Genomic DNA, 15865 nt, shown 5'->3' with positions numbered 1-15865 from the left:
TTTTCGATGTTTAATATTTGTTATTGAACAGATATTTTAAGCTGAAATGCCGAAAGTATAAAAACCACAAATCTAAATAACCTTTCAAGGGGAATAAATAATTTTAAAGTGCAAAAAACCATAGACAAACGACAAATCGAAAGGAACATAACGTCAGAACGTGATCCGAGTTAGTTTTCGAACGTCCAGATCACAGAATATGTATGTTCTGTGATTCAGATCATGATCGGATTATCATAGATTCCGAAAAGTCCTATAGGTGTGGTGCCACTGCCAACTAACCGAGAAACCTGTCAAAAGTTATTTTTCTATATTTTATTTATAAAAAGTAGGTGATAAGTCCCAACGATGGTGATTAAAGTGTACATCAGTGGAATTTCGGGAAATAAAGAGGTCTCTTTAGTTTCTACCTATTTTATTAACAATTATAATATTTTTAAATAAATGTTATAGGTGAAAAAAAGACAACAAAGAGTCCTCTTAATATTAGATTCTAAAAATGTTAAATACGAAGTTATAGATATGGCCGAGCCCGGGGCTGAAGAGGCCAAAGATTTTATGCAAAATAATTCTACTTCTTTCGGAGGTACAATAGGAGATCCTACGCCTAGACACCCTCTTCCACCTCAGATCTTTAATGACGAAGTATATTGTGGGGTAATTTAATTGAATTTTTAGGTTAAGTTTATAATTATTACGATTTCTTGTTGTTTTCCTTGATTTCTAGGATTATGATATGTTCGATATGGCGAATGAATTAGATGAAATGGAAAAATTTTTAAAATTAGAACCGAATTCGTTGAACGAACAAATTTCTAGTGCTGAAATTAATCTGAAAAATGGAGATGCTTCTATTGATGAAAAAATAGATAACGTGCTTGGAAAAACTGACGAATCAAAGGAAAATGAAGTGCCCAATGAACAAAAATATGTAGAAGACAATAAGGAAGACGGATCTGGAGATAGAGAGGTTAGTAGATTATATATTTAATGAAATTATCAATTTTTTATCTAAAAATGATTTATGTTCATTATTTATCAAAATTTTTCTATTTAAAGGCGATTATTACAATAGTTTTTGATTATTTTTCACTGAATACTATTCAAATCGTAATTTCGGCATTATTTTGTTTTCTTTAATGATCATTTATTCAGTTTTTTCATAATTTTATCACAACATCAACGAAAATCGTGTATATTTAATTGAATTATTAATTAATTTATCTCTTAATGATTTGTTTTGTTTATTTAACAAATTTTGTCTCTTTTAAAGTGATTATAACAATAGTTTTTGTAATTTTTTCCCTAAATACTGTTCAAATGTTAATTTTCTGGAAAATGATCTTACAGATTGTGTAAATAATACAAGTTGATGGCCAACTTTTTTATTTTTTGTTTATTAATTCTTTTAAATATCGAACCTACAATTATATATTCGGTCGTAAACATATGTATAATAGTGAATTAGAACGAAGTCTTTGCCAGGTGGATTATGAGAGTTTTCTTTGTGGGATTGAGGAAAAATTAAACACCAAACTGTACTATTTCTAATTTATTTCCTACTTTTCGAATACCATCAGTTTAGTAATAATATTTTCAGGAAATATTAGAAAATGGTGGTTTGGGTGTCGAGGAAAAGGTAGAAGAAACCACTGATAAAGAGGTGTGATTTTATTATACAAAATCGGTTAAAAGTAGAAAATAAATTAAATAAAACGTTAAAATAACAAATATTTAGGGTTTAAATACACTTTTAGGACACATTAGAACAAGATGGCACAGAAAATAAAACAATAGTAACTACAGATAAAGAGGTTACCTAAAATAGGCTTTAATAATTTTTTTTTGGCTGTTTTGTGTGGGTTAGATTAGATTTTATACTGTGTTTACTAACTTTAACTTGAAATAAAAGTTTAACAACGAAATTTAACACATTCGCAACTGATTTAGTTGCGATTAAGTTTTAAATCTACTTTTTTTGGAAAGTTACCAATCAGTTAAAGCTAATTTTGATATTTGTAGCCACAATGTTTGTTAAAAATTATTGTTTTGCTTAATATTATAATCTAAAGTAGAAATGAATCAGTTACGAGGGAGATACGATAGAAAGAAAATGTTTAAAACTCTTTTTCCGTTTATCATATCAATTCGTCTTTGAAAACTTTAATGAATCATGTTTAAATATTATTTAAGTGAAAATATGTTGTTTTTAAGGAAAAATTAACTGAATTTTACTTAAATTTCGTCGGAATTATAACGTCATAATTTTATTTAGGAAAATTTAAATAAAAATGTGTTGTTACATAGGTAGAGCTTTCAAAATCAATTTTACTAGCTTTTTAATTAAATTTGATTTCAATATTAACGAAAATTATTCATACTAACCTGATTTTTAGAAGCAGAAACTTTACACAAAAGTTCATTCACTTTTTCACTAAATCTACCAAAAATTGAAATGCCCTGACATTTCCACCACGTGAAATGATTAATTTACACTAACTTTTATTGTATAATTCTATTTATATTTCAGCTTATTAATTTTATAATGCTTTTCTTACATTTCATAATTAATCACAGTTAAAATTCAACTTTAAATAGGTTACGAATGTCAATCGTCTTCTTTTTTAAACTCAACAAATATTCTTCCATTTTTATAAACGATGCCTCTTTCAACTTGGTATTAATCTTGTGATTAAGTTGCATTTTAACGTCAATGCGAGTTATTTAGAAATTGTACTAACTTTTCTTTTATTATATTTGTGAAAATTAATCTAATTATTATTTTATTCGATTTGGTTTTACTTGGCTACATATGTGTATTAAATAAAGAAAAATAAAATCAATTTTAACAAATAGAAACGTCAATTTCAGGACATAGAAAAAGTAGGAGCAGTTGAGAGTGAAATTAAAGACAACTCTGATCAAAAAGAGGTATGATCATTGATAAATTAGACGCTGATTTATTTTGCTTTGTTAATGTTTTTCAAAGCGCCGAATTATGCAATATACTAACTTTATTAAAAATATTAGGCTATTATCATAGAGATTCCCACTTTGTACGCAATCGTTTGACAGTTCTATGATTTTACACTGATACCCCTCTCATTTATTCTATGGAACGCAACTCTTTCTTCTTTTTTATATTGTTGGTATTGGCTGGTAGGAGCATATGATTGCCATAGGCGTAGAGTGATTGATTTAATCTGCTGCTTATAAAATTTTGACATCAGTGTAGACTTTCGTATAAGGGTTGATGTTATTTCCATTGTAGGACCCGGTCGATAAAGATGACGTTGACAGTGGTGCTGGGGATGAAGCCGAAGAAGACGAACTAGAAAATGTAACTTCTCTCGAAAAGTCTGATGAATAATTTTTAGAAATATATCAAAAACGCACTGATGACGTAATTATAAGATACCGAAACACCATAATTATTAAAAAAAAAAACGTTTGAAAAAAATTCTGGTTCGTGTGATAAATTCAATTAAAATATATTCTGTAGCTTTGATTAGAAAAAAAAAATGAGTATCTGCTATCGTTGATAAAACAATCGGAATTTTCTTTGAAATTAATTTTTGACATGGGATTATGTTGAAAAAAATATACTCGCTAGCAAAATTATTCAACAGTTTAAATAAATAAAAAATATATATATATAAAATAAATTATTGTTACGCCACTGGTAAACTTAAAGATTCGACTGACGTCATGTTTGCCTTGGACGATAAGTTACTGGTCTTTTTACGTAACGTGTAGCTGTCGACAACGTATGTAAAAGTTCCATAAAAAAGAAGATTTGTAATCGTTATTGTTGAAGTTGTTTTAGAGGGTTATATTGTGAATAATTGTTGATTGAATATTATAATTTTGTGAGAGTTACTACTAGAGTTTGATTAAAAGTAATTTTGTAATGATATTTTCTATCCTCAATGATAATTTCACTGGTGAGTATACTATTTAAATAGCAATTTCGAACCTGTAATTGATAAAAAACAAAAAGGGTTGTTCTAATAATACTGGGTGTTTCTTTGTTCAATTATTTGCCAAATTTATTCATTATCGCATTAAATCGTTAATTATTTATTCCTCATTACCTATTTATCACATTTTACATGCTATACTATAATTGTAACATTATCGCTGTTTCGTCAACCACGTTTTCGTTTTACTTATTAAAAAATGTATAAGGATCAAATTAAACAAAATGTCCTTCACTATAAACTCCTAAATTTGAAATAATCGAATTATATATGCAAAAAGTGAGGTTACTTCAATACGAGGGAAATATGATAAGACGATAACAGTATATAATAAATTATACTCTGTATTTAGGTGCAATAAACTGCTTTGATCAAAAACAAAAGTAACATATGTCATATGTTTATTGTATTTTGTAAATATTTATTATGAATAACTTCAAATAAACTTTCATTTTGCATTTTTTGTTTTATTTTATATTTGAAGCATCTTTAGGTAAGTTATGTAGAATTGACAACATTGGATAGTCGTCGAAAGGTTTGTATAACCACAGATCTAATAACACAAGAGACAAAATGAGTGCAAAAAGGAGACAGTTATCTTTGTCTGTTTAAAGTTGTATTCGGGCAACGCTGCAAAATGAGTAGTTTCTTATGCTGCCAGTGGTGTACTGATTATCGACGAAATTTACTATAAATAAAACATTTTGTTGTTATATTGTAAATTTATTATATTTTATTCAGAAAAAACTATATTTTAAAGAAAAAAAACACTCCCCAACCATTTCTAGTTAACATTTAGTTCAATGATTGTTGTCTATGATGTTTTGTGTGACGTAACACTTTCTGATCGGTGTTCGCAGTCACGTGACTTAATGCCCGTTTTAATCTAAATTATTTTCGAAGAAAAGTATTAATAATCATTAATTTTCATGAGGAATCGATAGTTTTCTCCATTTATGATTAGAAACTTTAGGAAGAAAGGAAAGTCAAAGTATTAAAATAACGCGATTTATTTAAAAAAATCATACATACTACATATTATTTTTTTTTGGTAAACGAAATTATCGAAGAAACTAGTACTAATAGTTCAGTAGAAATATTTCAATAATATTAACAAAAATTTATGACCCGCCACTGGCGATAAACCACACTTACCAATGAAAAGTTAGATCTGGAAATAAATGATCCACTTTTCCTCAAACTACACAACTACGAACCATAATTGTTTGGTAATTGAAGTTTTTTCAAGAAAAATCACAAATATATACCGAAATACCCAAATAATTGAAAAAAATAAAATAATTATAGACGTAAAATGTCTGAATGGCAACGTCGCAAGAAATAAATTCGTTCGTTATCGCGTATCCAGCCAACACGTAACGTAAAATTATAAACGGTGTTGCCATATTTCTTTTTATCTTAGTATAGAAATCTCATACCAATAATTCATAAAATGAAATTATTATTTTATAATGAACAGTTTGATTTTAATATAAAACAATTTGGTATAAAAATAAATAAAAACGCTATTTTTTATTAGTTAAATGTAAATGATACTAAATTGCTTCTGTTTTATTTTATTTTTTCTCGATAAACTTATACTGTTTATAAATTTGGCTACACTGTGTCTGCAGTTGTTATAAGCAGAAACCCAAAAAAGAAGAAATACAAGGGGAGTTTAGAAAGTTATAGACAATTTATCGTAGTTTATTTATAGTATTTTGTATACAGTGGAGAGTTGAAAAGTGCACTGAAATTGAAGTAAGTAACAGGCGGGAATTTGAGTAATTCGAATTTACAGTGGGAGTTAGTTGAAGTCGAAGTAAAATTCAATACTTAAAAATGAAATATATAAAGTTTAACGTAAAAATATTTTTATTTCAAAACTATTTCCGCGGTAGATATTTTTTGATCGTTGGAACTAACACCATCTACTAATTTAAGAAATACATCCAGTTCTCCTAATTCGTTAGCGGTATCGAATAGATTGTAATCCTAAAATAATAAACAAAAACATCCATGACCTTGAACTGTAGTTACAACTTACCCCGCAATAAACATCGTTGTTGAAAAATTGTGGCGGCAAAGGATATTTTGGATTTGGATCGTTCATTGTTCCACCCAGAGATGTCGCGTTTGATCTCATAAATATTTTGTGGCTCTCGCTGTCCTCACCCGTGATGTCCACAATTTCGTACTCTATACTTTTAGCATCTAGTATCGATAATACTCGTTGTTGACGAGATTTTACCTATAAGTTTTATTGTAAAAGAAAAAATATATTTTCGATATACCTCGGTATAATAAAACTCCTTTTTTCATACTAATTATTATAAATAAAAAGCATGACCCTCGTAGTATTTCATTCGACAACCATCATAGACAGTAGGTTAGCGATTTGATTGGTTGTTACTTATACGTCACGTCGGACGCCATTAAAATCCACGTTTTATATTTATGTATATCGTATTTATAATATTTTATTATATTATTTGTTTTTTGGGTATTTCAATTTATTTTTTCATTAGTAAATGTAATATTTGTAACATAACTACAGCTACTTTTTGAAATAAAGTTATCGTATCTTCAGCTTGCTCGTTACGCCATCTCGTTTTCAATAGTTAAACTTTGATCCGAATATTTGATGGAATCTGTGTTTTACAATTTCTACTGAACATCGATTAGTGTTTTAAAATCAATTATATATTTCTATTAATAAAAAAAACTATTATTTATTTGATATATTACGTAAGATAATTTTATTTTTCCAAGAAATATCATAGAATTATTGACATTTAATTTATATATCCAGCGCCATCTTTACAAATATGCTGGAAATAATAGCACTATAAATGACATCGATGTCCAGTGACGTTTACATTAGATTTATCGGTAAAATAAGTTATTGGTTTTTATAGATCATAATTATATTAGAAATTTGACGAATATGGGAGATTTATGGTATGTTTTTATCAAGATTTGACGTAATTTGATGAAATATCGTCGAATTATTGACATTTAATTCATATCCCCAACGCCATCTTTGTGAAAGATCGAGAAATAGTAGTAGTAAAATGATTTATTCCTTATTTCAACTAAAAATGACATTACTCAGTGTCCAGTGGCGTAGGTATCAGATTTTTGACGTATATAGTAAATTTATGATCTAAAGTAAGTCATTAAAACGATTGGTATTACTTTTAATAGTTTTTTAATGTATACACATGTTTAATATTGAATAACCTTGGTTACAGTTGTTACCGGGTGATTTAAAAAAGTAAATATTTCTAAATCGGTTTAATAATTGTGATTACGAAAATTTATTTGTAAAATACACGACACTGGTTATAAAATTTAAATAACGAGTTGCATACCAATAAAATACGAATAAATTAACTGTTATTTTCAAGGTAATTGAAGGTATTCCTCAGGTACTTACCTCTGTATTTCCGGAAACACCACTAATATAAACTTGCACTACCATGTTTGACACCCCAAATATCTCAGGAAAACAACTTTCCGTTCAATTAATCACGCTGGCATTATCTTTGTTTGTTTATAAGCAAAATTATCGTCAATTTCAAAGTATACATGAGATAAGTATGTTACTGTTTTAAAATGACGATTCTACGACTAGTTAGTGCAATATAATTATCGTTTATGTTTTTTGTTTTCGTCGGAGTGGGACAACGAGAGGTTATTTCAACGGTATACGAGGGACGGTTCGAAAATACTATGATTATATTTTTGTTTTTTATAAAATACCGACTATTTGGGCGGATTTTTTTTTCAAATAAATCGACCAAGAAAATGATGTACCGGGTGTGTAATAAAGAACGATCATCGATTTTACGATCGGATTATTTTTTATCGTTTATGTTTTTTGTTTTCGTCGGAGTGGGACAACGAGAGGTTATTTCAACGGTATACGAGGGACGGTTCGAAAATACTATGATTATATTTTTGTTTTTTATAAAATACCGACTAATTTGGCGCAATTTTTTTTTTAAATAATGACACCGAAATTCGGTACAATTTTCTGAACGCCCTGTATGATTTATCGACAAGGTTTTCACACATTTTGAAAACTGTAAGTGTTATTTATCCAAATTCCGAAAAAAATTAGATCTAACTCATTTAAATTTGGAAATATGAGTTTTTTAGTGGACGACTGCACATGTCCAAAAATTTCGAAAATGTGGAATAATTAAAAAATCGTGGACTTTAGCCATACGACGCCTTATATAAACTTATATTAAAATTTCGCGTAGATTTCAAAAATTCAATAAAAACCATAGCATCATATTTGAAATAACGAAGTTTGGGTCAATTTCCGGTATAAACTAGTGTGTACCGTTTTAGGAATAACCAATACACTCACAGAAACCCAAAAGAGACGTTTCGAACTTGAAACAAAAGCTCGTTTTGTATCGTGACATCGAAGGGAATCAGTTTTAGGTCTCTTCGGAGCTTCTACACTGTCTAACAAGTGTTGACGCGTCGAAATATGTCAAATCGATGTAGTCGAAATTGTTAGGTTATGTTCCGCCCGCGAACCAAAAGTCCAATTGTCGTTTTTTTCAACTCTAACTGTAGTTCTACGATAGAATCAACTTTTTTCGATTAAAAAGCACCTATATACGAGGTCCGGCTATTAAATAACGTGCCCGGGCGCTTAGACCGCACTCCATCCGTCGTACTCGCCAGATTTGGCATCGCGCGATTTTTTTTCGTTTCCGAAGATAAAATTTGCTTCGAAAGGGACACGATTCGAGAAGATTTCCCTTTTTTTTTTCGCCCTCCCTTCGCCTTTTTCGTAACCATTCTCGCTATTTAATAAACGGACCTCGTATATTTTATGATATTGTTTTACTGAATACGTTGAATGTTTTTTTTTTTTTTAAATAAATATCGAAGGGGGGATCCAGCGCGAGTGCGCGGATTTCTGGGGAGATTCCCCTCTATTATATAAACGGCGTCTTACACGCGACCCTTCAGTATACGCTGCGTCGCGACGTCCGACCCTCCGTGCGTCCGTGACCGTTTTTGGTTTTCGTAAATTTCCAGATAATTCGGTGCCGTATGGCGTTTTGAATCGTTCTCCGTATACGAGGTACGTTAAAAAGTTTTTTTTTTTTCGATAATAACTCAATTAAATTAATCATTCAATATTTCGACTCGAGGGTCAAGTTTACGTGAATTTAACTCGAAATTGATTAGAATAAATTGATATTTGTTACAAATAAAACGAATCACGAGATTCGCTACTAAATTTTGATATGCGGCAACACTGGTACGAATATGTCTAAATTTGACGTTGACGTTTTTAATGGTGACGAGTTGTCATTCGAATCGTTGACAGATAGTTGAGTTTTTGTGTATTGAGGTTAGGTCGTTTTGAAAAATTGCCACGTATCCGATACACCGAGTTTCTACACGGTCCAAATAATCCACTTTCGTTTTGTATTCAATTAAATTATTCAAATACGCGTCCCAACCGAAAATTACTTTATTCCGATGGCCGCGAAATTAGATTTCGACTACGACACGGACTCTTTTCGTAATTAGGTTATGTGTGTCTTTTTTCGTGCGTCATTGTGGACGAAACCGTATTTTGAATGTAGTACCTCAATTTTAGCGGCTCATTTTTTCTCGTTGCGTCCTTATTTCGAATGATTGAGCGTTCAATCGCCGTGAAGCCGTTCGACTCATTAGTTTCCTAGAAAAGGCAATTTAGAGTTGAGTCGACTACACCCTCTAAGTTTCCTTAGAAAATTGGTTCCGCTCTCTCGTTTCCAAAGAGAGAAATTAAAGTTTCAATCGCAAGCTTTTCCGGACGATAAAGTTTTCAATATACAGGGTGTATAATTGATTTCGGTAGCCGCCAATCTAACCTAACCTAGAAACTTCTGGAAATTCCCCGCAGACAAAGCAGTAATGGTGAAATTTTAACCCCGTTCTGTCAACTCGTTGAATCAGATCATCCGAAACGACAAATTTGCCTCCTTGGCACTCTTCGTCGTGCACATAATTCTCTCATCATAGCACAACGCCGACTGACGTCTGAATCTCAACTATGGCGGAATTTGTAGTACGAGAGCTTGGAGGTCGATAAAAAAACGCCCTTCGTATTATCTGCGTTGAGTTTTCGTGAAAAGTAGTCCAGGTCCATGTTAGACATGTTTACGTGGCTGTAGCACAACGCCGACTGACGTCTGAATCTCAACCGTGGCGGAATTTGTAGTACGAGAGCTTGGAGGTCGATAAAAAAACGCCCTTCGTATTATCTGCGTTGGGTTTTCGTGAAAAGTAGTCCAGGTCCATGTTAGACATGTTTACGTGGCTGTAGCACAACGCCGACTGACGTCTGAATCTCAACCGTGGCGGAATTTGTAGTACGAGAGCTTGGAGGTCGATAAAAAAACGCCCTTCGTATTATCTGCGTTGGGTTTTCGTGAAAAGTAGTCCAGGTCCATGTTAGACATGTTTACGTGGCTGTAGCACAACGCCGACTGACGTCTGAATCTCAACCGTGGCGGAATTTGTAGTACGAGAGCTTGGAGGTCGATAAAAATACGCCCTTCGTATTATCTGCGTTGAGTTTTCGTGAAAAGTAGTCCAGGTCCATGTTAGACATGTTTACGTGGCTGTAGCACAACGCCGACTGACGTCTGAATCTCAACCGTGGCGGAATTTGTAGTACGAGAGCTTGGAGGTCGATAAAAATACGCCCTTCGTATTATCTGCGTTGGGTTTTCGTGAAAAGTAGTCCAGGTCCATGTTAGACATGTTTACGTGGCTGTAGCACAACGCCGACTGACGTCTGAATCTCAACTATGGCGGAATTTGTAGTACGAGAGCTTGGAGGTCGATAAAAAAACGCCCTTCGTATTATCTGCGTTGGGTTTTCGTGAAAAGTAGTCCAGGTCCATGTTAGACATGTTTACGTGGCTGTAGCACAACGCCGACTGACGTCTGAATCTCAACCGTGGCGGAATTTGTAGTACGAGAGCTTGGAGGTCGATAAAAAAACGCCCTTCGTATTATCTGCGTTGGGTTTTCGTGAAAAGTAGTCCAGGTCCATGTTAGACATGTTTACGTGGCTGTAGCACAACGCCGACTGACGTCTGAATCTCAACCGTGGCGGAATTTGTAGTACGAGAGCTTGGAGGTCGATAAAAATACGCCCTTCGTATTATCTGCGTTGAGTTTTCGTGAAAAGTAGTCCAGGTCCATGTTAGACATGTTTACGTGGCTGTAGCACAACGCCGACTGACGTCTGAATCTCAACCGTGGCGGAATTTGTAGTACGAGAGCTTGGAGGTCGATAAAAATACGCCCTTCGTATTATCTGCGTTGGGTTTTCGTGAAAAGTAGTCCAGGTCCATGTTAGACATGTTTACGTGGCTGTAGCACAACGCCGACTGACGTCTGAATCTCAACTATGGCGGAATTTGTAGTACGAGAGCTTGGAGGTCGATAAAAAAACGCCCTTCGTATTATCTGCGTTGGGTTTTCGTGAAAAGTAGTCCAGGTCCATGTTAGACATGTTTACGTGGCTGTAGCACAACGCCGACTGACGTCTGAATCTCAACTATGGCGGAATTTGTAGTACGAGAGCTTGGAGGTCGATAAAAAAACGCCCTTCGTATTATCTGCGTTGGGTTTTCGTGAAAAGTAGTCCAGGTCCATGTTAGACATGTTTACGTGGCTGTAGCACAACGCCGACTGACGTCTGAATCTCAACCGTGGCGGAATTTGTAGTACGAGAGCTTGGAGGTCGATAAAAATACGCCCTTCGTATTATCTGCGTTGGGTTTTCGTGAAAAGTAGTCCAGGTCCATGTTAGACATGTTTACGTGACTGTAGCACAACGCCGACTGACGTCTGAATCTCAACTATGGCGGAATTTGTAGTACGAGAGCTTGGAGGTCGATAAAAAAACGCCCTTCGTATTATCTGCGTTGGGTTTTCGTGAAAAATAGTCCAGGACCATGTTAGACATGTTTACGTGGCTGTAGCACAACGCCGACTGACGTCTGAATCTCAACCGTGGCGGAATTTGTAGTACGAGAGCTTGGAGGTCGATAAAAAAACGCCCTTCGTATTATCTGCGTTGGGTTTTCGTGAAAAATAGTCCAGGACCATGTTAGACATGTTTACGTGGCTGTAGCACAACGCCGACTGACGCCTAAATCTCTACGATGGCGAGATGTGTAATGCGAGCGCTTGGAGGTCGATAAAAAACGCCCTTAGTATTATTTGCGTTGGGTTTTCGTGTCCAGGACCATGTTAGACATGTTTACGTGGCTGTAGCACAACGCCGACTGACAAATCTTTTATTTGTCTTGCAGTTTTATCTCTGTTTTAAGGTTAAATAGTCCGAGTAAACTTTCCCGTGTCTGGTTAGTCTCGAAACGAGTTTCAACCGAATATTTAACGCGGAAATTTTGCAAAAACTATCAATACGTCGAATATTTAAGCTCGAAAAGAATCGAGCGGATCGTTCAGGACGGACAGGACGAAATTGATGGTCAGGTGACCGAAGGCGTGAACATCAAGTTATCGTCCTCATCAATCTTGGTTGTGTATTTTGTTTTTCCTTCGGGCGGTGGACGATAGGGAGGCGTAGGAAGTAGAGGGCGCGGGTAGGAAGAGCGCCTCTTTTATAAGATACATTTATCACTTTGAGGTTTTGTGATAAATAGCCGAGAGCCAACGGGATGGAGACGTACAAACGAAAATATCGAAATCGATTCGAGATGCTAGCCGTAGCATAAAAAAAAACAAAAATTTTGTTGTATTTCGAAGCTAAAGTTTAGGATGAAAGATTGAAGCGACAACGAAGTTTAGAAACTCACTAATCGAATTGAGTACAAATGAATTGAGTCTGGCACCGGCGAAGTTGTCTACTCCAAGAGCCCGACTGATGCGAGTTCAGTATCGGGCTCGAAAATTTCGACAAAGTTGTTCGGGAAAACTCCTTTTCCTGTAAATTCGAACCGAAATTCCTCGAGTATGAACCGTCTTTCGACCAGAGACGGTGTCCATCGAACGTAGTCTTGTTGGGAGTTGTTTCGACTTCGGTTTGAGCCGACACTATCCTGTATCGGACGATTTCTGTTTCCGCAAAACGTGGCGATCGTTGAAATTCGTCACGACTTTTCGAGGACTCCTCTCCAGACTCGACTAACGCCTCTAATAAGTTCAATTTAGAAAACGCGGAATTCGACAATTGACGTCGAATTAAGCCGAGCTCACGCGCGTTTCTACAAAACCTTCTAGAAGTTTTTGGAGCATTTCAGTTTCGGTATTTACTCCGTTATCGCAAATTTTCTTAGTTTATGATTACCCCTTTAGAAAGAGGTATCTTGTCTCTTCGAAATGAGGTATCTGGTATCACGATATGCGCAAATTTGTAACCTCATTTTCAACAACTACAGACTCGTATAAAATTGATCGATAATCCAACGTTAGAACCTTGAATAATCAGCTGGAGATTGCTCAGAAAGTGGGGTATTTGCGCAATTTGCGTTTTGCGCAAATTTGTAATTTCGTATCCACATTCTACTATTTCGTTTGGTGTCAATTTGCAGTTTTATATCATCGACTAGAGTCTCCTCGAGATGAGGTATCTTGTCTCTTCGAAATGAGGTATCTGGTACTACGATATGCGCAAATTTGTAACCTCATTTTCAACAGCTACTGATTCGTATAAAATTGATCGATAATCCAACGTTAGAACCTTGAATAATCAGCTGGAGATTGCTCATAAAGTGGGGTATTTGCGCAATTTGCGTTTTGCGCAAATTTGTAATTTCGTATCCACATTCTACTATTTCGTTTGGTGTCAATTTGCAGCTTTATATCATCGACTAGAGTCTCCTGGAGATGAGGTATCCGGCGCCACCGATATGCGCAAATTTGTAACCTCATTTTCAACAGCTACTGATTCGTATAAAATTGATCGATAATCCAACGTTAGAACCTTGAATAATCAGCTGGAGATTGGTCATAAAGTGGGGTATTTGCGCAATTTGCGTTTTGCGCAAATTTGTAATTTCGTATCCACATTCTACTATTTCGTTTGGTGTCAATTTGCAGCTTTATATCATCGACTAGAGTCTCCTGGAGATGAGGTATCCGGCGCCACCGATATGCGCAAATTTGTAACCTCATTTTCAACAGCTACTGATTCGTATAAAATTGATCGATAATCCAACGTTAGAACCTTGAATAATCAGCTGGAGATTGCTCAGAAAGTGGGGTATTTGCGCAATTTGCGTTTTGCGCAAATTTGTAATTTCGTATCCACATTCTACTATTTCGTTTGGTGTCAATTTGCAGTTTTATATCATCGACTAGAGTCTCCTCGAGATGAGGTATCTTGTCTCTTCGAAATGAGGTATCTGGTACTACGATATGCGCAAATTTGTAACCTCATTTTCAACAGCTACTGATTCGTATAAAATTGATCGATAATCCAACGTTAGAACCTTGAATAATCAGCTGGAGATTGGTCATAAAGTGGGGTATTTGCGCAATTTGCGTTTTGCGCAAATTTGTAATTTCGTATCCACATTCTACTATTTCGTTTGGTGTCAATTTGCAGCTTTATATCATCGACTAGAGTCTCCTGGAGATGAGGTATCCGGCGCCACCGATATGCGCAAATTTGTAACCTCATTTTCAACAGCTACTGATTCGTATAAAATTGATCGATAATCCAACGTTAGAACCTTGAATAATCAGCTGGAGATTGCTCATAAAGTGGGGTATTTGCGCAATTTGCGTTTTGCGCAAATTTGTAATTTCGTATCCACATTCTACTATTTCGTTTGGTGTCAATTTGCAGCTTTATATCATCGACTAGAGTCTCATTTCGAGATGAGGTATCTGGCGCAACGATATGCGCAAATTTGTAACCTCTATAAGATTCAATGAACGTTCTATAGAGGGATGTCATCGAATAAGCCTTAAAGCCATCTATTGGATACGTAGATAGTCTTTATACGGTTCCGTATGTCTAACAGGCATTATTTTGTGGTAGAGAGTGTTTTATAGACCGATTCATCGATTTCTTTTTTGATTTCGCGTTAACATAATCGTGATCGTCATTCGAGTCGTCTACGTTGATTTCTACCAACGAAATTTATCGTATTTTTCTTTGAAAGCTCATTGAATTAGATTAGTGGCCGCAAGAATGAACGGAATTGAGTATAGAGCCGACGGTAGCCTCGGAATTACGTTAGTTTTTAAGTCGGGAGTGAACAACGGCATGAAATCCGTTTTATTGCTTTTTCCATCGGAAGGTTCCGCAAAAGGAAAATATTTCGTAAACGGAAAACGTCGTTTGCGATATTATTTAATAAAAATTTTTGCGCGGTTCGGTTTTTGAGGTTATGGAACGTCTTTATGGTCGAAATTTCTTGTTGCGGCATTCGAGTTGTGTGAAATCGGCTTTAAATGGGGTCGGTTCATTCAGCTGCGGAGGTTGAATAACCGAACGTTATCCTAGCTGCCGATTGAGCACGTCTTTGGTTTCTTTTCTGTCGGTTAATTGGATTTCGACCCCCTCGTAACTTTCCATAGAGATTAGAGCCAAATTTGCGAGCTCGGTTTGAGTGTTTCATAAAGTTTTTGGAATATTTGAGATTTCTTGCGGATTTTTTTAGGTTAGTTTTGCGGAGCTCCGGAGTTTAATATGGTTTTTGTTGGTTTCGAATGGTTTTCTAGAAACTTTTCGCAGAATTTGAGGATTCCTGGTTTTTTGGATCGTTTTCCATAATTGCGGTATAAAGTTTTTTGAGAAACCATCAATACGGTTGTTGAAGCTTTTTGTTGTTGCTTTAATATGGTTTGCCACGGGGTTTTGAAAGAACTGA

General features: G+C 34.7%; 3 protein-coding genes across 4 annotated transcripts in view; 2 read left to right on the top strand and 1 right to left on the bottom strand.

The window, feature by feature from the left end:
* Positions 1–244: 244 nt before the first annotated feature.
* On the top strand, positions 245–4438 carry LOC130446939 (SH3 domain-binding glutamic acid-rich protein homolog). 2 transcript variants are annotated; one of them, XM_056783481.1, is made up of 7 exons: positions 245–393; positions 454–657; positions 728–970; positions 1601–1663; positions 1758–1814; positions 2872–2931; positions 3272–4438. In XM_056783481.1, exons 1-7 carry the CDS (start codon positions 349–351, stop codon positions 3368–3370), a joined length of 771 nt encoding a protein of 256 aa, XP_056639459.1. In that variant the 5' UTR covers positions 245–348; the 3' UTR covers positions 3371–4438. The 2 variants fall into 2 exon arrangements, with proteins under 2 accessions (XP_056639459.1, XP_056639460.1); XM_056783482.1 differs by lacking the exons at positions 1601–1663; positions 1758–1814.
* Positions 4439–4972: 534 nt separating this feature from the next.
* Positions 4973–7642, bottom strand: LOC130446937 (SH3 domain-binding glutamic acid-rich protein homolog). The gene is made up of 3 exons (XM_056783479.1): positions 7420–7642; positions 6028–6231; positions 4973–5975 (listed from the first exon to the last, which is right to left on the bottom strand). The coding sequence occupies exons 1-3, from the start codon at positions 7462–7464 to the stop codon at positions 5856–5858; spliced, it is 369 nt and encodes a 122-aa protein (XP_056639457.1). The 5' UTR covers positions 7465–7642; the 3' UTR covers positions 4973–5855.
* A 1263-nt stretch (positions 7643–8905) lies between these two features.
* The window catches only part of LOC130446932 (general transcriptional corepressor trfA), a 126382-nt gene continuing 119422 nt past the window's right edge, over positions 8906–15865 (top strand). The window contains exon 1 of the mRNA XM_056783469.1: positions 8906–9093. The gene's annotated coding sequence lies outside the window, so the exon portion shown is untranslated. The remainder of the gene's footprint in view (positions 9094–15865) is intronic.

This window comes from Diorhabda sublineata, chromosome 7 (genome assembly GCF_026230105.1).
Source record: "Diorhabda sublineata isolate icDioSubl1.1 chromosome 7, icDioSubl1.1, whole genome shotgun sequence".
Taxonomy (NCBI): domain Eukaryota; kingdom Metazoa; phylum Arthropoda; class Insecta; order Coleoptera; family Chrysomelidae; genus Diorhabda; species Diorhabda sublineata.
This window is presented reverse-complemented; position numbering and strand designations above follow the sequence as displayed.